The 25,809-nt window shown below is 42.5% G+C and overlaps 1 protein-coding gene across 4 annotated transcripts in view; it reads left to right on the forward strand.

Annotated features, from left to right (window-relative positions):
* Positions 1-25,804, forward strand: part of mtus1a (microtubule associated tumor suppressor 1a) — a 29,121-nt gene extending 3,317 nt beyond the window's left edge. The window contains exons 2-15 of one of the 4 annotated variants that reach the window (XM_027281684.1): positions 2,827-4,780; positions 4,952-5,186; positions 6,394-6,618; positions 7,937-8,029; positions 8,514-8,633; positions 13,303-13,520; positions 19,583-19,649; positions 22,308-22,522; positions 22,773-22,878; positions 23,001-23,074; positions 23,209-23,304; positions 24,032-24,148; positions 24,257-24,354; positions 24,604-25,804. In XM_027281684.1, coding sequence (XP_027137485.1) covers positions 2,909-4,780; positions 4,952-5,186; positions 6,394-6,618; positions 7,937-8,029; positions 8,514-8,633; positions 13,303-13,520; positions 19,583-19,649; positions 22,308-22,522; positions 22,773-22,878; positions 23,001-23,074; positions 23,209-23,304; positions 24,032-24,148; positions 24,257-24,354; positions 24,604-24,835 — 3,768 coding nt within the window. In that variant the 5' untranslated portion in view covers positions 2,827-2,908 and the 3' untranslated portion in view covers positions 24,836-25,804. Of the gene's footprint in view, positions 1-2,826; positions 4,781-4,951; positions 5,187-5,995; positions 6,089-6,393; positions 6,619-7,936; positions 8,030-8,513; positions 8,634-9,770; positions 9,949-13,302; positions 13,521-19,582; positions 19,650-22,307; positions 22,523-22,772; positions 22,879-23,000; positions 23,075-23,208; positions 23,305-24,031; positions 24,149-24,256; positions 24,355-24,603 lie in introns of those variants that run through there. The other 3 variants (XM_027281689.1, XM_027281692.1, XM_010732903.3) reach the window with 3 other exon arrangements.
* Positions 25,805-25,809: the final 5 nt, after the last annotated feature.

Below are 25,809 nucleotides of genomic sequence, written 5' to 3' on the forward strand. Positions count from 1 at the left end.
CTTATCCCTTACTAAAAAGCTGCCTGGTCCATTTCCTCATAAAAGAGGGACACTGGCTGCTAAGCAACAGTGAATGCCAAGTCAGCCTGGCAGGCCGTGGCCACTCCCCTTGCACTGGGCTCGGCGTGGATAAGGTAACACGCTGCTTTCTTCCTCTGTAAACTTGGGAGTGGAGCACTACGCTGAGCACAGTTCATATCTGGACCTTTTTGATATAGGGAGCAGCATACAGCCAAGTCACTGCAAACGTCTGACACGATGTCTGATTGGAGAGATCGCTGACCCACTGCTGCAGTAGGCCCGCTGGACTCAGTCACGTTATCTCAGGGAGGGGAGGAAAAAGCCACCCTCTCTCAGGCTGTGATGTTACTGATGCACGGTTGACTCTGAACACGAGGAGGGAGCAGTGGTGTGACACACTGCCTACCCAGTTGACTGGATTTAGCACTTTGCATGGAAAGCGGTAATGGGATTGTCTCTGAGAAGGTAAAATGAGCCGGGGTGAACCTGCAAAAACAGAGTGATGTCTGATGTGAGCCAGCTGACTGTGGAGGCATTTTCTTCCTCACTGTTATCATTGAAAGAGAGAGAGAGTTATGGTACTAAGTTAGTTTGTATCAGAGTTTTTAGTGTAAGGTAAGTGTTTAAAAATGTATTATCTAGCAGTGTTTGTTTCCGCTGTCTCTGAGCTTCAATGTTATGGTTTTGTTTTTCCATAAACATTGTCACGTCACAGTTTAGCTGCAGTTGTACTTTACATGTGTAATGCTGCTCTGCGTGCTTTTTCTGTGTAGGAGATACTGCAGTATTCTTAGAGGGGCAGTTCTTGCCAAGGATCAATGTGCACAACACTTTGCCAAGGTCCTGTTTTATTTGATTGCATGGATTGTAGCTTACAGTAAGGTGTGTTCTTCCTCCTGCCTGTTAAACAAATGCATTATTCATTCAGATTTGGACTCTCGGTCATGTTGATAAGAGCAGAGCAGTTTCGATGTGTCAGCAGTAGAGTTGAGAGGAAGCCAGATTTTGATATTAACACTTAATGATTATTGTGACATTTCAATATTCTCTAATGTGTAAGCCAAATATCACTTTAAAGAAAAGAGTAGCAGGTATTTCAGCTGAGGAATTCATGCGTGGTGGTGTTGTTGTTTGCTTCACAGACTGACTTAATTAACATTTTGAAATGTGCATTGAGGTGAGGTCAGCCATCACTAGGGACACCTTGATTGTTTAATTAATATTGTGTTCCTGAGGAAACTTAATTAGTTTTTTTCCCCTTACGAAGTTTACATGAAAATGTTGTATGAACATTGAATCATAGTTCATTTTCATTGATAATGTGTTTATTATTTACTCTATTACATTGTCTCGATTGAAGAAAATTTGATACCTTTGTCATTTTCAAATTCTGTTAAAATCTCGTTGAGTCATTGTGTTTGCAAAAGTTTGAATGTGGCTGATATTTTATCTTTAAGAAAAAAAAATGTGTGTGTATATGGCATGTGTGTTCTGACAGGTGGCAGCTGGATGAGATAAATGCAGAGAAATAATTTCGTGTGTACAACATGATTAATAAAGTTTAAAAAAAAAAGTCAACATAATTATACAGTAATTTTATTCACCTCAGGCCTGCCGCTAGCTGTCGGACTAGTTATGTCGGTCAGTTTAGTGGTAGTGTCTACAAGTAGAGCCTTGTTTTCACGTCTGTACATAAGGACGGGAAGGAAAATACTTACGTTGACACAAAGGTCATTCAGCTGCTGGATTATGTTCTGATATTGCCACAACAGAAATTTCTATGCACATTCTTGCACGTCTTAATAGCTGTAAAACACTTGTCTGTGGTGCTCCGCATCTCCCACCATATGCAAACATGTAGCTGACATGCTGCATATTATAACCTGAACCCTTTCACTTCGAAGGCTGTTTAGATGTGTAGTATTTTAAAGTTGAATGCCTTGACAAGCTAAAAGGAATTTATTGAGTGGCTGGTAAAATTTAAACATTCACTATCCATTTAGACAAAAGTTACTTTCACCCTGCTTCAGGGTAATTACACTTAGGGCAGAGGGAGCTATAAAATCATACAATGCCAACTTTTTCTGGAGTTTACCTCAAGTGTTAAATTTCCTTATATGCACCCGTGGTGGTGTCTGCATACTGGAACATTTTCAGGCTTTTGGTGACTTGATATCTTACTCTCTGGTGGTACATACCACAATGGTGCTTTTGTTGTAGTTGTGGCTGGCAAGCTTAGCAGCCCCGTCTGCTTAAATAAACACAACAGTACACAACAAAGCCGCGAAGACTGATGTTTTCATCTCATGGCAAGCATATGTCGACTCTTTTCAGAGTAGAAACATGCCACGTAACTGCCATTAGACCACAAAGAAGAGATGTATGCAATGTAACGTGTAGCTAATAAGAAAGAGCGGGTGCCTTGACATATGATGCTGTGTCTGGAAACACAGATCTTTAGAAAGGATACAGAGAGGTAATCTGATATTAAACAATCATAATGAAATTACAGCTTGTCGCACAACTAGCAGATCATGGAGCACGGACCTGTACTAATTTATTCCCTAAGCGTGATCCTGTTGACATTTGCATTTTTCATTGAACTAAGTCATAAATAATTTCAGTAGCCAGCTACTGTTACAATGGTCACTGGCTACAAAGGCTTACCACGACAAGCCAAAGCCTTTCTGGAGCCCTAAGATAAATGTGGAGTGTCCCAGTTAGCCCTGTGTGAATTTACAAATATGTCAGCATAGTGTGCAGTAATATGCTTATGAAACTTTGACCTTTTCCTCCTCTTTACAGATATTCATGGCTTGATTTGATGGATTCCAGTGCTACTCACTAAATGTGAGCCAAATAGGCAAAATTCAATTCCAACTCTAAAATGTCTAATAAGACATTTAACATGTCCACTGACCAAAGTGAGCGTGAAGTTCCTTTGCCCCACAGAGACCTGCAGCTAGGCCTCTCCCCTGAGAGTCCTTACAGCAACTCGTCCCCTTCACCTGACTACAACAGTAGTGTTTCCAACCTGAGCGACAGAGAAGCCAGCAGCTCCCCTGATGACATGCTCGAGTCCTGCAACCCTTACAACACCACCTTACCACAGGGTGATGTGCTCTGCGGTATAACCCTGAACCTGAACCAAACATTTGTCACACATGTTAACAGGAGTGAAAACTTCTGGGATAAAAACTTGAATCTAATGAGCAACCATGAGACGGGATCAGAGATGTACCAGACTTTTTGTAAGCCCGCAATGGATGGGAATACCACTGCAGTGATGTTTCCAGACTCTCCTGGGAGGGAAAGCCACCTGGGTTCATGTGAGACCTCCCGTAGAGGATCCACTGAGAATGATTGCTCGTCGCTGAGCTCAGGGGATATGGTTATAAGGAGCAACAGTTTTTGCCTAGAGGACCAGTCATTCTTGGTAGTCTCTTCCCTGCAGGTCTCGTCAATGTCGTTAGCTGCGGGGCATCCAGCATCACCTACTGAACCTAACCTGCTTACAACCACTCTGCTGGATGGCTGTGAAAAATCCACAGAAAGAGTCACTGAGGAGAACACGAGCCATCCAGGTCTTGGCATGACTTTCATTCAGACAGAGCTGCCCACTGAGGAGAATGATAAGGCAACATCCAACTCCCTCCTACCTCTGCCAACTGAGAGTGAAACAGGTCTTTTGACCTTTGTCTGTGAAACATCTCCAGCAGATTGTGGAAAAGAGGCACAGTGTGCAAGTGCTGAAGCACAGCTGCTTCAATTCCATGGTGCAGTCACACCAGAACAAGGCAAGGCCTTTGTGTCCACTCTGTCCGTTGTGCAAGACGCCGATAAGCATATTCATACTTCCACTCCAATACAAAACATTGGGAACATGATCCCCAGTCTCCCTTCCTTTTCAGAGTCTCCATGCACTGGAAACACAGACAGCCCGGGACTCCACCCTGTTAAACAGCAGCAAAACGCAATGACTCCAAAGCAACGTCTGGTGGCAGGACTGCTGCCTTCACCCAGTAAAGTAAAAATGGAAATTAATAAGTTTCCCAAGGTAGACTACAGCAATGTGAAATCTAAGGTTGTAACAAGAAATGTACATCCAGGCCCTGCTTCACCACACAAACCATCACAAGTTGAAGTGAACAAAAAACACAGTGAAGCTCAAAAAGGAGCAAGTGCCAGGATTAGTCCTGCCAAGGTGAGGAGTAGCACTACAGGTGTCTTTACCACTAAAATGGTTAAAGATGCTTGCGTGACTGCTGTGGATGGACAGAGCGATACAGCACCCCACGTGGCCTCAGCAGTCCAATGCAGTAACGCCACCTCTGAAACTGAGCATGCAGTTTCAAGCCAAGAGGGAGATGCTCCAGCACAGCATGCTGGCAACCAGACCTTCTGCCTCTCACCCTTAGAAAAATCCCCTGATAGAAGCGACCAAACCGAGACCAAACCAACTCCAAAGAAGGGTGCGGCTAACAAAACTGAGGTCAGGTCATGCTCTGTGTCAGGTCACGACAAGCCTTCTGTCCTCAAGACGTGGCTTCGCTGCTCATCGGAGAGTTCAGTGTCATCTAGACCACCCAAGGAAAAGAGACCAGCTCTCAGGTTCTCAGCTAGCTTTAGCACTCCCAAAGCTGACGCCCATGTGGCCCAGACCAAACAAGGGAACCAGAGTACCACCAGACGGGCCATACAGGCCACAAACGGACCTGCTGAAAACTCCACCAGAGAGGTTAAAAAGATCAGCCTGGTGGTGAGTATGGACTTGCATTGAATTACATGAAGTCCTGCTAGTAGTCATGTGCTTACAATGTTCAACGAATAAACGTTAATCAAATCCAAATATTTTAAATGTGAAGCAGATTTGTTGGAGCTTTAGTTGCACTGAACCGATGGACTAAGTGAGCACTTTATCTCTTTGCAGGTAGAGTCCGGTAAATCGACAACAGCAGGAGCCTCATTAGACGAGAATAAGAACAGATTCCGAGCACGGCCATCTCCTAGACAAACGAGAGCACCACCTTCACAAGCTCCATCTGCCAGTCCCAGAGCAGCCACTCTGTCAGCCAGGCAGAGGCAAGCAACCCTGGGGAGGGATGAATGCAGGACCCCCAGAGCTGTAGAGACGACAGCGCAAACCAAGCAGAAGAGCAGTACGGGTAAGACATTGTTAAACCTTGTACGTGCTATGTGCTTTTTATTTTATTTTATTTTATTTTATTTATTTGTCTTTTTTATTGTTGACCTGTAAATGTCAGTAAAGCAGTAAGCTTTATGACGTGCTTTCAACTAAGCAGAAAGATGATTTCCTATTTCCTCAGAGGGAATTGTGTAACTACCTACTTAACTCTATGTATAATTTACAAGCACTGTTGAGAAATTGACTTGGACTGTACCTGAAGGGCCAGTAAGACTAAAGGCAGCACTCATAATGGTTTTATGGGAGATCAGCAGGATGTTGCTTTGTACTCTTAGAATAACTAATAAAAATGTTTGACTTATTCACAGTCATTTGTCCATCATTTCAGGAATACTAAAAACAGCAGAGGTTTTCAGGTTTTAATTTGCATAGCTCGGCTCTACATGGATATGCTGTCATAAGCTAAATTATTGTAGTAAAAGAGTCTCCCCATCAGAGGGTGACACTGAGCATGTCCTCTAATAGACCTGCCGTCTTCCTCCTGATGAGCTCAGCCATGTTCTACAGGAACAGTGCTGGATACAGATGTCACCTCCGGTCTCTTTTCCAGGTCTTGGAGGATAAACAGCCAACTCCCTCTGTCCTACTGCTCTTCATAGTAAGAGGAGTCCTGGGGAAGGAGGGGGGACTCTTCCTCTGATGGGAAGCCATCTGTACGAGGGGAAGGAAAGGGAGGTTTTGAGCTCACCAATAGTGTTGAAGTGAAAACACAGTGTTTGTAACAAGTAATCTTCTCATGCTCCAGTTAAAGGGACACTCCATGGGGATGTGTTATTTTCCTTTTTTAAAACTGCAACATTGCTTTTAGTTTTTGTTTATAGTTGGTCAGATTTGACATGTTTGTTGTAGTGGGTAACATGGGTAAGTGTACAGTTTCTGTATTAAGAAGTAGGTAAATTGTTGGATATTTTTCCATGTTTTCTCCTCTTTTAAATGCACTAAAATGTTTATTAGTTTTGCTTTCACGTCTCTAAAATATCTGATATGTTATGAGAAAAGGGCTGGTTTGTTTGGTCTGATTTCATCTGTCTGGTAGCCCTCTAGCCTTTTTTTCCTGGCAGTGTTTGACCAATAAACCAGTGAGCATGATGTGGGCTTGTTTGTCCTTCATAAAGGGGTTCATGCCGCTGACCTCCAATGTTTATTTGTGCTCCATTGCATCCCAGGAAATCAGCGAGCACGAGAGCCATCCCATGGAACTGCCTTAACAGCAAGTATTAAGCCTCAGCTGAATGGATCCCGACCCCCTCAGACCCCGATTCGCCCCTCTCCCATGGGCTCTCGCTCTACTCCTGCTTCTAGACCACTACGCAAAACCCTTGGGCCATCCCGGGGCCTGACGGAGGCTTGTGTTAACACTGAGCAGAGTAAAGGTGCAGGGAGACCACAAGGTGAGCCTAAGAATTTAGGTTATTTTTAGTAATGGGAATCCAGACTCTACAGCCTGTTACATAAAGGTATAAAGTCAGTTTTATGCAGGCTGTTTTCCAGGGTCAGGTCACAGTTTTTTATGAGGGCACATCTGGACAGAGAGGGGAGGGGATCTGTTTGAAATGGTGACCCACTTCAGGGCTGGGCTTGTTTGTAAATCCCCCGGAGGGCAAATCTTTCTCTGATTAAATACCTCCACATCTGCCAAGATACAGGAGCTTTGCTTCTTTAAAAAAATATTTTTCAGATCTCCTTTATTTTTAAGCTCTGTAATAATAAAATATGAAGTATGAATAAGGTCAAATCCAGCCCAGGACCAACAAATCACTCTGTGGTGCTGAGCTTTGAATGGCTTTGTAAAGGAAAATAAAAGGAGGTGCACTGTCAAGACGATGGGCTCTCATCCTTCCTAGCATCTTCAACAGCATGCTGGTCTGTGATTGGCCGCGAGCACTTATTTTCCAAACTGGGGGGGACCCCCCTTGTGTGGTTGTCACGGCAACATATTCTATTCCACTCTAGTTCACACACACCACAGCGTTGCCTGGAGGAAAGTGAGCAGACATACACTGCAACTGTTGTCGTCTGAGGTGCATGAAAGGAGCAGTCCTCCATATTTCCTTTTCTTTTTTTAAATTTAAAAACCAATGGCTGGTTACACGGGACTTCGAAGCTGCACCTGGACTGAATTTCCATCTCATGTTTTCTATAACTCGTCTTTAATTGCACAGGCCAGTGCAGCATCCAATTGTGATCTCACGCTCCTGACATGCCTGCTCATTGGATCCTATCGCTTCTGTATCATCCCTTTGTTAGCTGCATTTAATGGAAAAGATAGAAAGCTTTGGAGACGTAAGTGAGACTGGAAGATGAATCAAATGTAGTATACATGGAGAAGTGTTTGATTTAACAAGCTTCCTGACATAAACATTCGTTACACGTGCTAGACATTCATTTAGTCGTATTGTTTACAAATGTGATTCTATATTTGCTACACCTTTTGTTAATCTGATTCACTTTCTATGATCAGAATTGTTCAAGCATTAATTTAAGCACATTATTCAAATAGCAAAAGACAGATTTTATTCATGTTGCACTGGAGGTTGTTTGTTATACAAGGTTTGCTCAAAGTGGATTGACATGCCTTTACAAATATGTAGTACTGTCTTTAAAATACCCAGTGAATTTCAAGTGCTTCTATAAAAACACACAATCTTCAGTATATCACAGTATGATTTGCAGTTATTTAACTAGGACATCCTCTATTCTGTTTAACAGTTTCTGGAGGAGCTGCCCATAAATCAACCCCATTCAAAAATGTAGTGCAGAAAGCGAGACTCCTGACAACCCCTGCGAAAAACACTGGACCAGGTGAGGGCACACCTGTACACACACACTGAGTTTTTCTTATGTATTCCTGTGCATTTTTTTATTTTGTTTTGAAGCCATTGAGCTCAAATTTTGATCAGCTTTAAAACTTTTTAAATCTTCAAGCTCTCATTTGTTGATTAAATGTGAGACAACATTGATTTTTACACCGTATCAAATCCTCACATACTACACTGTTAAATGTTGAAACTGATTAAACCCTCTGAAAACTCAAAGCTACAAAAAAGCCACTGTTTCCTCCTAATGCTGTTTCTATTATGTGTTAACCGTACTTGATAAGGACTCTTTGATCATGATTTAATTAAATTACTCAAATCTTTGTTTTTCACTTGTTTGATCAAATCTTGCGACTCGGGTCTAACATAAAAGCTGTCTGCGGTTGTGGTCATTTGTCAGTGTTTGTGCTACATTATGGGTCAGATTCACTCCTGCGTGGTGTCTCACCTGGATCTTTTGTCTGTAACAGCAGCTTTGGCCGCAGCATGCAAACCTGCTGCTCCCACCAGCAAAGGGGCTTCAAATTCTGCAGCCAGTCCACTGAAAAGGACCGCTTCTGCAAGACTTTGTGTAACTTCAAGTGGCCCTGGTAAGAGTTCTCTCTTTTTGTGTTTTATCTGTTTAGTTTAAACTGAATTATGTGAATGAGCTGTGTGTGCTTTGTTTCAGGAGATATGCGATTGTGGTTTTTACTTTTCACGATTTTAAACCTCACCTTAAATCTACATTGTTAATGCACGTACTTAAATCATGCTCAGATTTCTATATAGGGACTGACACGTTATGATATTTGTATCAACTACAAAAAGCACCGTCCTCCTGCTGCCTAACATTTGATCAAGTCTCGCATCTATTGAGAAGAACTATCACAAAATCACACTGTAAATTAAAGCTGTAATCTGTCCTCTCTGTTGCATTGGCCTGCTTTGCTTTTACAGTGTTGTTGTTACAGACTGGTCGATCATACAGATTTGCAGAACCTAGATGGAAAACGTGTTTTATATAACACTTAGTCAGCACATTGTTTTGTGTCTCGGGTTGAATATGTGTCAGTCATAGCTGAGGACACATTTTCACAGAGAGCTGTGCCAGCCAAAGCTCAGTTCATCAGACAAAACCACGCCATGAGAAGTCTGTCATCTCTTGCCATCCCACTGCTGGTGACACAAGGAAGGAGAGTGAATGAGAGGAAGAGTGGGGGGCTGGATTTAATTCCAATTGGCTGCAGTTATGCTGTTTGCACCTCCCACTTCTTTTTTTTCTCACTCCCCACCCCCCGTTTTGCATCCTGGCTCTGCTACAGCACCGCCATCATCCAGACTGGAGATGCTGCTTTGGTCTGCTGTGAGAAATTTGTGTGTTTGGTGAATAGCTGAAGCTTTACCAAGAGGATTAAGGGATTTTTACCTTTTTTTTTTTTTTTCCCCCTCCCCCTGCCCCTATCACATCTATAAGGCTGTGCCACAAACCACTGGCCAGCCTTTAACCTTCTCTATCTTCCAGCCTTCACAGCTGGGATATTAAATTCTGAGCCGGGAGACCTGCCATGCTGAACTGGGTGCCTTCACTTTTTTCAAGGCCGTCTAAGAGGTTTAACTCTTACTATTTTTTTATTGATTTATTTATTTTCTGCCTCTGTCAAGTGAGGCACAGTACACTGAGGCACAACATGGCATGTGGTTCATAGATGGCATTAAGCTTCTGCATTTTGACATTTTTGTTTGTTTTTTTTAAAGTAATTTTTGGCCAGATATCGTGGTCGTCTTGCTTTTATGTTTGAGCGATGTTGTGGTCTCCAAAGCTCTCCTTGTCCAACATCCACGTGCGTCTGACAGCAAAGGGTTTACTCCGAAACATTCAGCTGCTGTCAGGATGCAGGAAGAACACTGTGGTTTTCCAAGCAGGTCTGTCAGTGTTATTTCAATGTGAAACATTTCTGCTGACATTGTGATTTCTGTGTATCTGTGCTGTAATGTTTTAAGCCAAGCTTCATCAGTGTTTGCCTCACACGTAGACCTGTTCACTCCTGCACTGTTTCTGAAATCTATTTTTAGTATGTCTATTTACTAGCTGTCAAAGCAGGAGGTTCATCTTTCATCTACCTACCTTGGTCAACTAAATGTGTCACTCTGCGCAGTAAAGGTTTTTCAGGATGCAAATCTTGAATTCAGAAATAATATTTAAACAAACCTCAGAACTGTATCTTTTTTAAATTCACGTGGATGTGTCAGGATGGCTTATTTGTGAAGCTGCCTCTTATACGCTGTGGGTTAAATGTTATCTCACACTCTTACTCACTGGGGCACCCAGTGATCCTGTTTCACCCTGAGATGTGTACCAAGGTTTATTTTGGTTCTCGGTCTCTAGGTTAACCCATGGGAACCTTGTTGTCGTTGTTGAATAGGACTGTGGGAACACAGTAGTTTCCTGTACCTCCCACATTAAAACATTCTTCTCATGTTTTGAAAAGGTTATGGCCAAATATGGCAAATGAGTCTTACAGACTCATCACAAAGGTTAGACGAGTGTCCGTTGAATGTCACACTGAGAATTATTGTCCGGTATTGTGTCAACCAAGCGCTGTAACAAGTGCCTGATTGTGAGGGGTCTCATCACCCATCATGCTTTGTGCTATGGTGTGATATCTCCTTCCAGCAGCCGACCACTACACTGTGGTGTCCTTAATTCACATATTTATAAGTGTACAAAATAATTATTTGAGCCTGGGAGGAAGTATGACATAAAGAGGGGCAACATGTGTCATCAGCTGAATGTTCAGACTCTTTTGAAGAAAATAGATGCAGGTCCTCTGTTGCCATGGAACGGCAGTCAAACAGAGAGAGGCGGCCTGTGCGCTTACGTAAAGACGGTATTCATTTAGGAAGTACAGATTTGTGTGTTCATGGAAAATGAGTCACTTTATGGTTTAAAAATGAGCTGGAAAAAATATATTTGCAAATGTTTAAATGTATTTCAGTCAGTACATTTGGCAATGATACCAGGCAGCCCTCAGAAGAAATAGATGAAGGAAATGCATATATAAATATTGTGGTTCAGTTTTATTTGTCCATAAGTGGACATTATGCACCAGTTTTCATCTGAATTTTAAATAAATAAACAAATCAAGCTCAAGATAGTAGCTGTGGGTGAATAAAAATAGGAAAACTTCTTCTGCCAGTCTGTCTTCATATGCACAGTGAACATGGCTACGATCCCACTTTCTATTTTTTGTTACCCCAGGGTGACAAATAAAATAAGCAGCAGTAACCACATTTATCTTATACAGGAATAAGATAGACATGCTGCTTAAAACGGTAAACTCTTTACTTGCATGTTTGATCACATATGTAATATTTCCACTGTATCATATGAACTATCTTCCACTCTACAGCAGCTTGAGAGCCTCAGTTTGTCATTGAGCTTGGCTTTATCCTGTATGAAGGTAGGTCTGTGGTACATGTTGGCTGTCATACACACTTGTCTCTTTGTGCTCTTTGCACAGCCAGCAGAGGGCGTCCTAATTTAAAGAAACCCTCTTAAGTGCTGATGATGCTGCACTTCTAAAGTGCAGCATCATCAAAATGATTGAAAACAAAGCAGCACAGTTCATCTGTTTGTTTGGATCGGTGTCAGAAAGAGGTTTTCTCTCTGATATTTGTCATGCTGTACTAATATACTGTACATGTTGCAAAAATGTAATTAAGCAGTCAAGTTATTCAGATGGAAATCTGTTTCTGGGCTTCGATGATCTGACTTTCCTGTTTGAGTTGTACAAGCTTGAACAAAGCATAATTGTTGACCAAAAAAAAGAAATTCTTTGACATGGTAATAGGGATTTTGCATCATCCGTCGAGGTGCTGTATAATATTCATATTTGGTTTGTCTTAAAGGCTGTGCCCGTCTTTATTACTGAGAAACTAGTTTTAAGGTGAGCTTCACCTCCGGATACGAAACTGTAAACTCACGTCAGACTGTGGCATGAAAGCGGCATACAATTTCGATGTAATGGATCTGGCTTTTTATTATCTTCTCTCATAGACCGTTTTAGTTTTACTGCTTTGACCCCACAGTTGGATCTTTGAGTCTGTTCCCTCCATCACAACAGTGTTCCTCTGTTGGCCTGGAGTGCTGTTCTCTCTCTGCAGTATTATGTTGCCCCCATCAGGCCAGGATCCAGAGAGCTGGCTGCTCTGCAGCTCCAGGGTCAGCTATCTACAGCAAGCAGGGGAGACGCTTCCTCTTCTTAGGCTGAATACCTGCTCTTCCCTGCCAAAGGAAACAGCAGGGTCTTCTTTTGAAAGGCAAATGCAGCATTATTTTGCTCAGAAAGATGTCCCACAGTTACATGCCGGTGTTATTCTGGGATGTTATGATGTTCCAACATGATACCCTGCTTAGTGCATCTAAATTTAACTTGAATATGCTCCAGGTTTTGTGGTTCATAAAGGACACAATTATAAACACTTCATGGCCAGTGTAGTATTAAGAGAGCTACTAGGGTGGAGCCGACTACAGTAGTTTTTACTCTTCCAAACTCACTTTATATCAGTACTTGTTTAGTAATCTTAATTGGCTCATGCAGCAGGGAGTATGCCCACAGGCCACTGGTGGCACAGTATATTCACTCAGTGGTATTCCTGTTATGTCTCAGGCTGTCCTCACAGCTGTGTTACATAACGCTCACTGCACTTTCAGACAAGCAGTTTTTACACAGGTGTCCGATATCAATGAGTCCTTTTTTTTAATTTCCTCTTTTTCAAAATTTTAACACTCAGAGTTTGTCAGTGTCGTGTTCCTCTACTGCGATTTCTCCATGTTGTAGCAACGTAAACAAAGTGTTCTTCATAAGAAAGATTGACGACAGCTATAGTATGAGGGTGATGTATTTATAGAGCTGATGTAAATCAAAACTACAGTAGCACCGCATTGCTAAAATAAGTTGTCCCTGGTGACGAGTGTCTGCAGAACACTAGATAGAATTAGGATATGGAAAACTAATTGCATTCAGAGGATCCATTTTTACGTCTGTGCTGCTAGACGAGCAGCGATGGGACTCATCAGACTGGCTGATTGGACAGAACAGCTCTGGGCTGCAGACATATCCAGGGCTTTGACACTGGAGCCTGCTGCACCTGTGACACCGACAGGACTGTATAGGGTGGGTGGTGCTGCTGTCAGACCAGCCGCAGCGGCTATGGAGGAGGGGGGTATGATGATGATCAACTTTGTCGCGACACTCAACGCATGTTCTTTCACAGTGAACAAGAACAAACCCAAGGCCAGCTCGCGCCAGCAACCCCCTCAGCAGCAAGCATCCCAACAAAGCCAGAGTAACGGACCTCGGGATGTTGTACCAGCGAGCGTCGCCGAGGGCGAGAGGGAGGACCTGAGCATCCAGCAGCTCAGAGGACTGCTGGCAGCGAGCAACTGCAGATTTGAGGCACTTGCCATCGTCCTGCAGCAGACATTGTTGGAGGTAATTCACTTTTTATTCATGCTGGGATGTTTTAATATTTAAAGTTTTAGATTTGAACAACATGGATGTGGTTTTTCCTGGCAAATTATCCAATAAATGGAGAAGAGATGATGAAGCATATTGCATAACTGCTGCAGTTTGCAGCCCTACAAACCTTTAAATGACCTGTACATTATAAACTGCTGGACAGCACTGATCTAGTTCAGTTTGATTTTGGGTGTTTAGTTAATAAGGCCGGAATCAGAGTCGCATTACTATTTTATTACTGTTTACCACGAAGGTTTCAGAATGAAGGCAATGCTTTATCCTCATGAAGGATACTTTAATTTACCCCGTAACTATACATCAGATGATTGTCTACCAGTGGGAATCCTGCTCATAAGCAAAATTCAAAAAGCAGAAAGTTGTGACATGTTTACAGTTTTAGAGGTTAAACAGTATTCAAGAAAGTACTTAGCGTTTGCTTTAACATGCAGATTAAAAACAGCCGTACAGAGTTTGAATTTATCCACTAATTAACCAGCTTGCATAATAACTACATGTGTTGCAACATGAAATCCTGTGTTGATACAAGGTAAACCAAATGGCATTTCTATTTACAGCAGCAGTACAGGGCGGTGATTTGTAGGGGGATGAGGGGCTGCACACACGGACATACTCGGAAACTGTCCAACACAAAACAGCCCTGTTGTTGTCATCCATTGAATAACTGAAGCTGAAGATCAAAAAGTTTTTATTGCAGCAAGATTGGCATGTTCTCGTGGAGATCTTCAGATTCTATTCAAGTAGGAATGCGTGACTCTTGAGAGCATATTGAAATATGGATGTTAAACGTTATGTTTGCTTTGGATCTGTTGTTAATAGTGGAGCCATGTGATTGGCTTCCAGGAACCCGATGCCCCAAAGGATTATTCCTCCCATAGTGCAATACAAACAGGCTTATCCTATCGGCTACCCTCCACCTGACCCCAACCATCATACTCCCTCGTTTAGTTGTCGTCATAGGAAAATTTATGATGTATGTTATGAAGTATATTTATAACTGTAGGGCTTCTGGTGTGGGCGATTAATTAAATTGAATCGACCTAATGCCGTTAGTAAAGATTATATCTATAGTTTTCTGTAAGCCTGGAGGGAAGAAAAATTAGATACTATGTTACCCTGTTTGATTACATAAAATGTCGCAAGCTATTTCAGTCCCTCTAGTTAACTTTAGAAGTGTCCTTGTCAAATGTTTTCACACTGTATGTGTTGATCGAGTCAAACAACTGGATTGTACCATCCAGATATGAATTAAGGACATAAGATGACCCTGTCTTTACGTCAATGGATTACAGCACTCAATCTTCAGATTTCATAAATACAGTATGTATCAGTGTTGACGTCTTTATCAAGTGACTCTTTGTTGGGTTTAGATGGGGAAAGCTGCTGTATGTATGAAACGTACTGAATCTTGTGGTAGAAAACTGTGCTAGGCAGCCTGCCTGTGCCGGGTGACTCGTTAAGGACAGGCACAGAAGAAACAGGCCAGCTCTATGATGGGCGAACTTCAACCAGGCAGATCCATGAACCATATAATGTAATCAAACTACCACTGAGGCCAGTCTAAAGAAAAGCAATAACCTCTCTCCATCCAGAAAAGCCTTCAGCATCGTCCTTTGCTCTTCTGTCACTGAAGAAATACTCTCCAGTTCTATGTTTGTGTTGATTTGTTCTTGTACACGTGACATCTGTTGCACGTCTGTCCGTCCTGGGAGAGGGATCCCTCCTCTGTGGCTCTCCCTGAGGTTTCTTCTACCTTTTTTCCCTGTTAAAGGTTTTTTGTGGGCAAGTTTTTCCCTCACTCGATCCGAGGATCTAAGGACAGAGGGTGTCACTCCCTGTACAGATTGTAAAGCCCTCCGAGGCAAATGTACTTTGTGACTTTGGGCTATACAAATTTGACTTGATTCTGATGCTAGCATCTGTGCTACCCTTAAAGCAAACAGTCACTTGTCACATGTTGTTAAACCACGCCTGTAGCTCATGTCTGTAGTTACACTGATGTTACACTGAACACATAGCTTTAAGCCTGGCCGGAGTCCATCTGCCTCACAAGCTTAGATAGCCAGAGGTGATTCATGACATACTGTACATGAGATTTGATCTGGTCCTCCACTTCTCATTATTTCGTCGCTAACAAGGCCTTTTGCATCAACTATCAGCATTATTCAGCTGGCATACTGAGACAGCTGAGGCAATCACTGTAGAAATGCATGATAGATTTATCCAGTAATATCAGTTCAGTGCTAGGCCACCGGTTATTGTCAAAATGACAGTTTATTGTTTTTATGTCCTTGTTAGATAAGACATGATTCAGTGGCACCAGGCGCAGACATCGTGTCTGCCATGACTTTCCTCTAGGTGCCGCTGGGAACTTGCCATCATTCCCTCGCAATGGCCTCACTGGACCTTACAGTATCTGACATTGTTGCTACACCTCTGACACATCAGCACAGGGTGCTGAGGACAAATGTATGAGGTTGTAAAAACAACCTGCATGAACACAAATCTTTACTCAGCTTAGCATCCCCATACTGCAGATACAGTTGAATTGGTGCAGAGAAATAACACCCTAGAAGTGACTATTACAGCTGTGGTTCTTCCAGCTTAGAGGAACGGTCCATCACACACTGATGTAGTGACTCCTTCCAGTTGGTGCAGTGTGTTCTGGTATGAATCGCAATTAAAAGCGTTACGTGATCCTGGTGAACTTTGTTGCTGCCAAGTGGTGACTCGATCAAAATTCTTTTAACAAGCTTTTGTTTGCATGCAGTGTCCATCTGTATGTGTTAACCAAATGTCACAGGGAATGAAAAGAGGGCGTGCATCGCCATTAAAAATTCTCCAAGTGTGTAGAAATGGGGAAATTCCTTCAATCTGACGTCGTTATATCTGGAATTGTGTGAGGCGATTGTACCCCAGAGTAAAACTTCTAACATGAAACTTGTGATTAAGGAACAACAAGATGTTCCTTGACAAGAGGAATGATTTCAGAAAAATTACTGCTTCTGTCATAATACAAAAAAAAAATTCATTTCTTTCGGCCTAGATTGCAGCAACTCCCTTCACGCCTGCCTCACTCCAGAGTTAGACACCAGACACATCCCTTGTGGCAGCCCTCTGGATAGCTGCAGTTGTGACAGAGTTCATATCAGTCCAATTTTAGCCTGTGTGAGCTTCAGTGAGTTCTGTTGTCTCTCAGTTTCTGCTGCCAGCTGCATTGCCCCGCTGGTCAAAAAAGGTGAAAAGACTTATTCTGATTACGCAGTCAGGTGTCTAAGTTATTCTGACATCTGCTCGTCCTGTTTGGGAGCCATCACGAGTACTTTTTTTTTGCCTGTTGTAACTTGAGTGCACATTCCAAACATAAGAAAGCAGAACAGTGTGGAGAGTATTGACTGATTGATAACACGCAGTCATAAAACAAAGCCAGGTGTTCAAATGTATCCGATGATGATCCATCATAATGTGACAGCTGATATTTGAGGCACAGAGCGTGACCTCCAGTCACTGCTGATTGACTCATGCCGCTCTGTTTGGGTGGAAGGATTGTGAAACTGATTACATCAACAAATATTAGAAACACAACATGTATGTTCCTCTTTTTTTTTAGAGAAAAGCAACTGTTTTTGCCTCACTGACTATTATTTTATCTTCAAAATGCTGATTCTTTCTCGTAATACCTACGGTATCTAAAAGACACGCACTGTGGCTTACATTTAACACCAAATTTGTGTATCAGGTGTATTAATGGACGAGTGTGTGAATGGAATCTTGTGGTCACTCATCAGACCAAGAATAGGAGGCAAGTCCTTACCATCATAGTGTGAGAATGTCCCAGCTGTTGACTTGATATGGTTATGAACGGCAGCCAAACACTAAGCAAGGAACGGAGCTCTGTTTCTTATCATGTGTTTGGATTGAGTGTGTAAGCACTGGCTGGACCTGCTTTGACATACTTTCTCTTAAAGTTTAAAAAGAAAAATGCTGTGGCACGAGTTTCATTGACGTGCAGGAATGCAAACAAATTCCTAAATAACCATAAAAATGATTTACAACCTTGCTTTTTACTTAATTTGCTTTGTCACATTCTCTGTATTTCCAGGAAATTGTAACTTTATCTGAATCATTAAGACATTGATCTTAGTCTGCCATCAAGTGTTATTCTACACCTGACATGGTGTCATATTCATATACACTGGGGACATGTCTGCTCTTTGCATCCATCTAGATGTCCCCCTAAAGTTGTATCAAGTGATGGACTGAATATAAAATTTCAAATGACAAAAACATGCACAGACACAACATAGACGTCTGTAAATGCAGCTAAATTTAAATGAGGTATCATGCAAGGACATATGAGTATGTGGCGGTTATTTTATTGATCAGTGGTTATGCTAAAATGGATGATTAATTATAAATGATCTGGATAAAAGTTGTAGTGCACATACACATTTTTTATTTGACATATAGTATGCTGCCTACAAGAAAATCGTAAATGCTTTCATAACGGAGAACTTTAAGGCGCCAAAAAATGGAAAGCAGATAGGTGAAGCTGGAGCAAAACAAATGTGTGTATTCTCAGTATAATACAATTTATCTTACTGCTTCAGATGTGCTGTTTCTAATGTAATAGTAATAACGTCTTTGTTTTTTGGTGGTTAGTCAACAAGTGACACATCATTTTCTTGAATCCTATACATTGACTGTAAAGATGCTCGCACAGAAGCTGGAAACGCGCTCTGTCTCAGCATTAAATCATCTCTCCTTCGTACCCATGCAGCCCGTAGCGGCACAGCAGATTGTAAGGTAATGGTGCAGAGGGATGAGGGGGATGATTTAATGTTGGTTTCGGAAGAGTGGTGGGGGATGGTCGTAATGAAGCCTCTCCATGTATCCCCTGGGAAGGTCAGTGCACAGCACAAGTCCTGCTCCATCAGCCTGATGTCAGGCAGCGCTCTACAATTTATCTGTTTGCTCCACTCCGGCTGCCTTTAGTGCTTGTCTTAAAGTGACCTCACCTCCCTGGTGAGGAGGCTGTTCTTAGGCACACTGTAGCCTCCCCCTTCTGGGTTTTTTTTTAGGTGTAATACGGTAATGCACTCTGCAGTCACTCACCACAGCCAGTGAAGCGGCTTTTTCAGTCCTGCCTCAGATGTAGTCAGAGCAGTCTGGGAGGAGGTGCGTGGAGGTGGTGCGTCCACCTGGACCACTGTATGTCCTGGAGTACTGGGTCTCCATTGCTGGGGGGGGGGACTCCGGCACCCAAGCCTCAAGCTGAGGCTGGATCATGGGCTGTTCTGGCAGCAGATCGTGCCTTAGTGCTCCCTGTGCTGCAGAGAGGGTAACTGGCTTCTACATTGTTCTATTCTGCAGTGAGGGATAGATGCAGGTCTGAGGTACAGCAGGACAGGATGGACTATATTTCAGACTGGCTTTTGTAAACTGATCAGTGAAGTGATGTTTGTCTTACTCAGCTGTTTAGTCTCGGGTTCAAAATTAAATAATGCAGACTGTGTGATGTACTGTTCGGGTTGTTTATGTGAATCAGCATAGAAAGAAGGAAGGTTTTAAATGAGAGAAACAGTTTTTGGATCATTAATGCGTCAGTTTAAAGTCTGGAGGAGCACTGCAGATAGAGTGCAGCCTCTTCTTCACTGCAAAACAGAGTCAGACAGGGAGAAGTGAAGCAGTTAGACAGAAAGCATGTGCTGTAAAGACTAAAAACATGAGCTGAAAGTCAAGTTGTCCTCTTACCACTAATGTTTTTTTTTTTGTTAGCTGCTGGGCTGTCTTTACATCTGTTAATCAAACACAACGTGCTGGAATGACAAACATCAGATGGTTATGTGTCAGGGTGTTGCCCTGTGAAAACCTAAATTCATAATGCTGGCATGACTCATTGGTGATCTTGATTAATATTGATTTAAGCTGGTTGTTATACATCAAATCAAACTGCATCATCTCCTCGAGCATGTGCACGGCTGTTTACTTTGTTTGTTTGTTTTTCCTCTCTGCAGCGTGATGAAGCCACACGGCAGCGCAGGGATCTATCCCAGGAGCTGGTCAACCTTCGAGAAGAGCTAGGTAAGCTTAGGTCACCTTCACACCAGCTCTGTTCTTAAAGTTGTTATCACACACTCACACTGGTACAGAGTCTGCTTTAAGTGCAAGATTCAGCCTCTTGATCATCCTTCAGGAAACATTTTGGATCATGTTGGTATAGACGATGACAGTACAGTTTTCCTGTGTTGTCTATTTATCTTTCTCCTGCGTAGTTGGTTGTTTACTTGGCTCACTTATTTGATTGCAGCTTTAATTTTGATCTTCATAACATATCAGGCATTATGAGTCACCCATTAAACTGCATAAATTCCTCCGTGCTGACAGTCACGCAGTCATGTAACATTAATTCAATAATAATGAAAAAGTCGAGGGCTGTGCCTTGAAGTGGTTTGTGCTCGTTCTTATTCGATGAGCTGGCGTGTCAGATTCATGAATGAAATGGTACTGTTTGTCTGTGCAGGGGAGCTTTGAGCCACCACATAGACGCCCCCTGAGGTTCTTCGTCCACTTGTTAATTGCTTTGTCCTGTGCTGAAAGTCGGACGCCTATTTGTCAGGGCATGTGTGTGTTTAAGCATTACTGTGTGCAGTGTCAGTTCATTCCCCAGGGAGTGGCAGGCTGACCTCTGACCCCACCCTGGAGGGGCTCCCAGTGGTAGAATGCCGAATCTCCTGAGGGCCCTTTGTGAAGGTTTAGAGACAATGACCCATGTTTAATGTCCAGCCTAAATGCTGTCACACAGGATAGCTATGCACACACACACTCACACACCAGCTTTCATCTCTCTCACTCGAGGCAGCAGTAGTGTTGTGGCTCCGCCCCTCCCTCACAGCCTCGGGACTTCCACATGACTGCTCATAAATGCTGAGCGCTGTTATATGTGTACTTTAACACATTCGTCACATCAGAGTCCCACAATGAGCTCAGAGGGACCCTTTTTTGTGGTTCATATTTATTCTTGTAAGTCTGCTTTTAGTTTATTTCCCCCTCTCAAAGTCTCTGCCTGCCTTCAGCAATTAATTACCGTCTTGCGCCACAGCCAAAATTGTGATCCAACCACACCCTCTTTATCATTGCACACACACAAAATTACATCTAATGGTGATCTGCCTCAGCATCTGCATTATGTGTGACACTCGCAACGCCCCCGTCCTGCTGACTGAGGGCCAAAATGTAGCTAACTTTAGATGAACTGGACCCTCCTCCTCCCGGTATGAGACATGAGGTGTTTTTTTTTTTGTGTGTGGTGGATTTGGACGGGAAAAGCTCATATGACCAGATCTCTGTTACACATGGCCGTTGAGTGCTGGCCTCCGTTTGTTGAGCTGTACATGCCAAAGCCTGATAGATAGTCCCTATGTTAGCTTGGCCTCTGTTCCTGGATGTGCTGCCATTATTCCACTCCTGGTAAGGTGAATCTTCACGCTCACGCAGTGCTCATTCATAACGTAGCTCAGTGTCAGTATAGGTGTGCAAAAACAAACGCTCCAGGACTTCATTTGCATCCTGAGAGCAACGGGAATACACACTATGAACTTAGTGTGAAATTTGTCAGTGTTAAACACTTACTGTAAACTCTCAAAACTTGTTAATCAGTCAAGTTTTTCTCCAGTACGTGGAACCATTGGCGTGTAAACTTCTGATATAGTGGATTTTTGTTTGTTTGCATCCGTCTCTTTTTATTGTACTATGGACTGTGTGTGTCCGTAATACAGCTTTGATTGAATAAAAATGGGGAATCTTCATATGTTCAAAACACGCTCTAGAAAGTCATTTTGAAATCACCATGATAGCACTAACAGGGGTCATTAAATCTGTTTTTATAGAAGAGATCTATTTGTAGGATCTCTTTAAAAGAGAAAAGTTCATGTGAGAGCAGTGAATGGGGAAATGTACCTACCACACATGTCGTACCATAGCAGAACATCTGGGTTCAGTATTATCTTACGCCCACTAATGCAGTCATACATAGTTTCAACTTCTAAATAGTTGTGGTTTATTGTCATACTGTGCATCTGAGACCAAACCTTGGAGAGAAAATCATATGCTTAATACGACGAGCGGATGTTCTTGTTCTGCGCCGCACAGCTGTCCGTCCTACCGTACGCCATCAGAGTGACTTTACAAAGTTCACCTCGGCTGGCAACACCAGCTGCTGGGCATCAGCAGTGTTTGTGCATGAGCACTTAAAACTGGAGACGGGTTATGGAGTTGGTCACTGTCACCCACTCCAGAGCAGATATAAACACTTTGTGATGGAAACGGTTGGGAAATTGCGAGGCTGGTTTCCAGAACAAAAACAAAAGCCACCAATTGCACAAACTTCCAAATGGCAAAATTACCATCTGTGGAAAGAAGGAGAGACGAGCCTGCCTTAAGAAATGTTACCTATGTTATTGATTTTAAAGATGCTGTAAAACAATTTAAAGACTTGGTGCCTTATCGTCATCCGCCTATAAATAACTGCAGTCTAAGTGCTTGGGGATCTTCCTCTTGAAAGTCAGTTTTTCCATTCCTTTTAGGAGCACACACAGAGTGTCACCCACTAACATATTTTCCCTCTTCCATATTTTAATGAATATTTAATGTCTACACATCTGCATACAGTCTGAACATCATGCAAATCTCCTGACATTTTTCCAAGATGAAATATAAGTTTTCTGTTTTTTTTATTTCCAGTTTGCTCCATCCATTCATCTGAGCGTCTGGAGAAGGAGAAGGATGAGCTGCGTGTCGCTCTGGAGGATGCACTGCAGAAACTGCAGGAGCAGCACCAGAAAGACCTGGTGGAGCTGGAGCAGAGGCTACAGTCCTTCTACCAGGCCGAGTGGGACAAGGTCCACCTCACCTACCAGGAGGAGGCTGACAAGTGCAAGACGCTCATGCAACAGCAGGTTTGTCCCCACACCACTTTTTAATTAATGTGGAAAGATTTACTTTTATTTTAGTATCCTTTTATTCATAGGCTCTTCTATTTTAATTTAATGTCAAGCTGTTCTCTCCTCTTTGATACACTAAATTTTTTTTAAGGTTTTATGTGAGAAAATAAAGATAAAACATCTTCATTTAGTGTGCTTCTTAATGCCTCATGATCAGTAATGCTGTGGTTCAAAAAGTCAAACATCTACTCTGTTCATTTTAAAGATGGAAGAGCTTAAAGCCAATCATGAAGCCGCGAAGCTGGATCTAGAGAACAGTCACACAGAACAGCTACAGTGTGTTAAACAGCAGTTCGAAATGTCACTGGAAGGTGAGTGAAACTTTGGGTTTATTTGAAACTCACTCACTTACTTCTGTTAACAAATGCATCAATTAATTATGTATTGCATCACAACATTGTGATTAGACCTTTTGACTTTTCTGTTATGTTAGAGCTCAGCAAAGTCCACAATCAGGAGCTGCAGTCTTTGGACAAAACTTTGAAAGACGCTGAAGCCACTCTGTCTGTAAGTTTGTTTTTGTTTTCCTCTCTTTATCATCGAAATTCACACATAAAAACCTGCCATGACACGATATATTTATGCCTTGAACCAGTGAATAAAAACTTTATTCAGTGACTTTGTTCTGCTGACATCCGCAGGGACAAATTGAAGAGCTAACGGCGGAGAACAAAGCCCTTATTGAGAAGCTCACTGCAGAGGCGAACAGGAGGAGGGAGCTGGCCGACAAGAGTCAGGTACTCTTTATTTGTGTGATTATTATAGCAGAACTCGACTTTAGGAACCTCTCATGACTCTAGTGTTGCTTGGCTCGAGGCATAAAACTATAAAATTGAAGATTACAGAGATAAATTACCATCAGAAACAAAATATCAATACACGTTCTCTTAAAATAACTAATTTCTAAGGTGAATTATCCATTAACATCATCATCATCGTCTAAACTGATGTGAGTTCAGCTCTGCTCCGTCTCCGTGTTAGCTGCCTCTCTGCCCACAGTGCTGATTTTAATTTTCCCAGAGTGCTGTTGTACAGCGACGCTGCCACTCTTCATCAGTGTTAAGTGGCTGCCACATGTACTCAGCATTCTGCCCTGGCACAGTCGATCAATTAGAGTAACTACCTCACATTACCCAGCCACTCCACATCTGCTATTACTAGATAAATAACAGGAACGGCATTAGCATTAGCTCCATAATACATATTTGCCATGAGTGTTTTAAAAAGAGGATTATGTGTAGTTTAAACACCGCCTTCAGGCACATTATTTGCATTCTTTATGTCATTGTGTAAGACGCCGGAGGATCCAGAGTTTCTTTGTCCCTTTTTGAACCTAGAGCGTTGAATATTGTGTAACTGATGCATGGCGCCCTCTGTTGTGTGGATTTATGGCCACATGACATTTACGAGGCTGGCTTGTACTTGTCCCTGAACATTTTGTCACCATTTATTTGTCCCCCGCAGAAGGACTCCCACATTCTGTATCTGGAGCAGGAGCTGGAGAGCCTCAAAGTGGTGCTGGACATCAAAAACAAACAGCTACACCAGCAGGAAAAGAAGCTGATGGAGATCGACAAACTGGTGAGAAACCGAGGCCGATGAACATGATTGCTGGAGATCAAGGCGAGCAGCTACTGACCGAAAAAACACATGAATCACTCAACTGTTCTTTTTTTTTCTTCTTTTCAGAAAGAGAAAAATGTGAAGTTGGACGAGATCTTCAAGAAGGTCCAGCAGGAGAATGAGGACCTCAAAGCCCGCATGGATAGACACGCTGCACTGTCAAGGTAAGAGCTCACCGTAGTGATGATGGAAAGTGTTGTTCATTCGGATCTTTTTTTATAGGATTTATCTATTTGTCCAGTTAATTTCCTAAAGCACTCACACACCAAATAACTAGTATGTAGTAGTTGTTAGTTATATTTACTGTAGGTTAGTACTATATTGACTATTTGAAGTCCAACAACATTTGCATGTCTGTTAACATTTGTTCTCCACGGTGTTTCTAACTTGCCTCTGGTGTTTGTACGTTACAGGCAGCTGTCAACAGAACAAGCAGTGCTGCAGGAGTCCCTTCAGAAGGAGTCCAAAGTGAACAAGCGCTTGTCGATGGAGAACGAGGAGCTGCTGTGGAAGCTCCATAACGGAGACCTGAGTAGCCCGCGCAAGGTGTCACCCACCTCCACCACCTCCCCGTCCCACTCCTTCAGCCTCCAGTCGCCTCGAACCTCCGGCCTGTTCTCCAGCCCTCCTGTGTCACCCAGATAACGATGGGCTCCTGCTTCAACGAAGCAGAGCCTCTTCTTTTTTCTTTTTTTTGAGGTATCCCCCTGGAATTAAGAGCCATGTTTGTTTCTTCTTTGCTTGGCAACAAAGCCCGACCGTGGCTCCTTCAGGATTGGATGAACTCTGACAATCTCTGTACAGAGATGCTATAGACTGCTGGAAAATGGGGGAAAAAAGAAAAAAGAAAAAAAAGTTGCACAGAAGCACTTAAGCAAGGTCACCTTGTTGTTTGCCTTTCACGTCTGATGGTATGGATGGGGAGGGAAAGGAAATCTCAGGACTTCTATGTATGTAATGAAACACTATTTTTGTTACCTGTATTTGGCTTGTCTTTTCCTGAAGCTCACCGCACGCACACACATGCAGTAAATGCAGTTAGAAAAATACACACATGCTTGCATATATCATATGTTTTGCATCTCTGGAGATCACAGGGAAGTCTGAATTCAGAAAGCTTAAGAGTACAGATGACGCTGTCCCTCTGCAGAGCACATTTTATTTGAAACATGTATGCCATTTCTCACAGCTAACTGCACAAGAGTGATCGTCAAATTATCATATTACTAACAACCGGCCGTACAAGTCTCAATCTTTTTAAATATTGGGGATTTTCTACATCTAAGTTGACAGTTTAACCATCATCTGTGGCCTCAAACATGTTTTTGTTCTTAATATCTGTTTGTTTATTTGACTATGGGACCAATCCAAGTCTTTGTGCATGTGTTTGAGTCTTGTTAATGCCCCCCCCCTCTTGCTGAACCCTCCGAATGCAGCTTTAAAGTCTGGGTCTTTGCAAAGAGTTGACCAGAAGGAGCTTTACAGTACTTGTACTTGTCAGAGACACTGCCTCATGGAAATGTCTCATAAAGAGTATTTTGTGTGGAATTGGTATTATTGGTGTGTTGACCCTGTTTGAAATATGCAATTAATAAAGTCTTGTATTAAAGCTGGCATAT

This window comes from Larimichthys crocea, chromosome I (genome assembly GCF_000972845.2).
Source record: "Larimichthys crocea isolate SSNF chromosome I, L_crocea_2.0, whole genome shotgun sequence".
Classification (NCBI taxonomy): Eukaryota; Metazoa; Chordata; class Actinopteri; family Sciaenidae; genus Larimichthys; species Larimichthys crocea.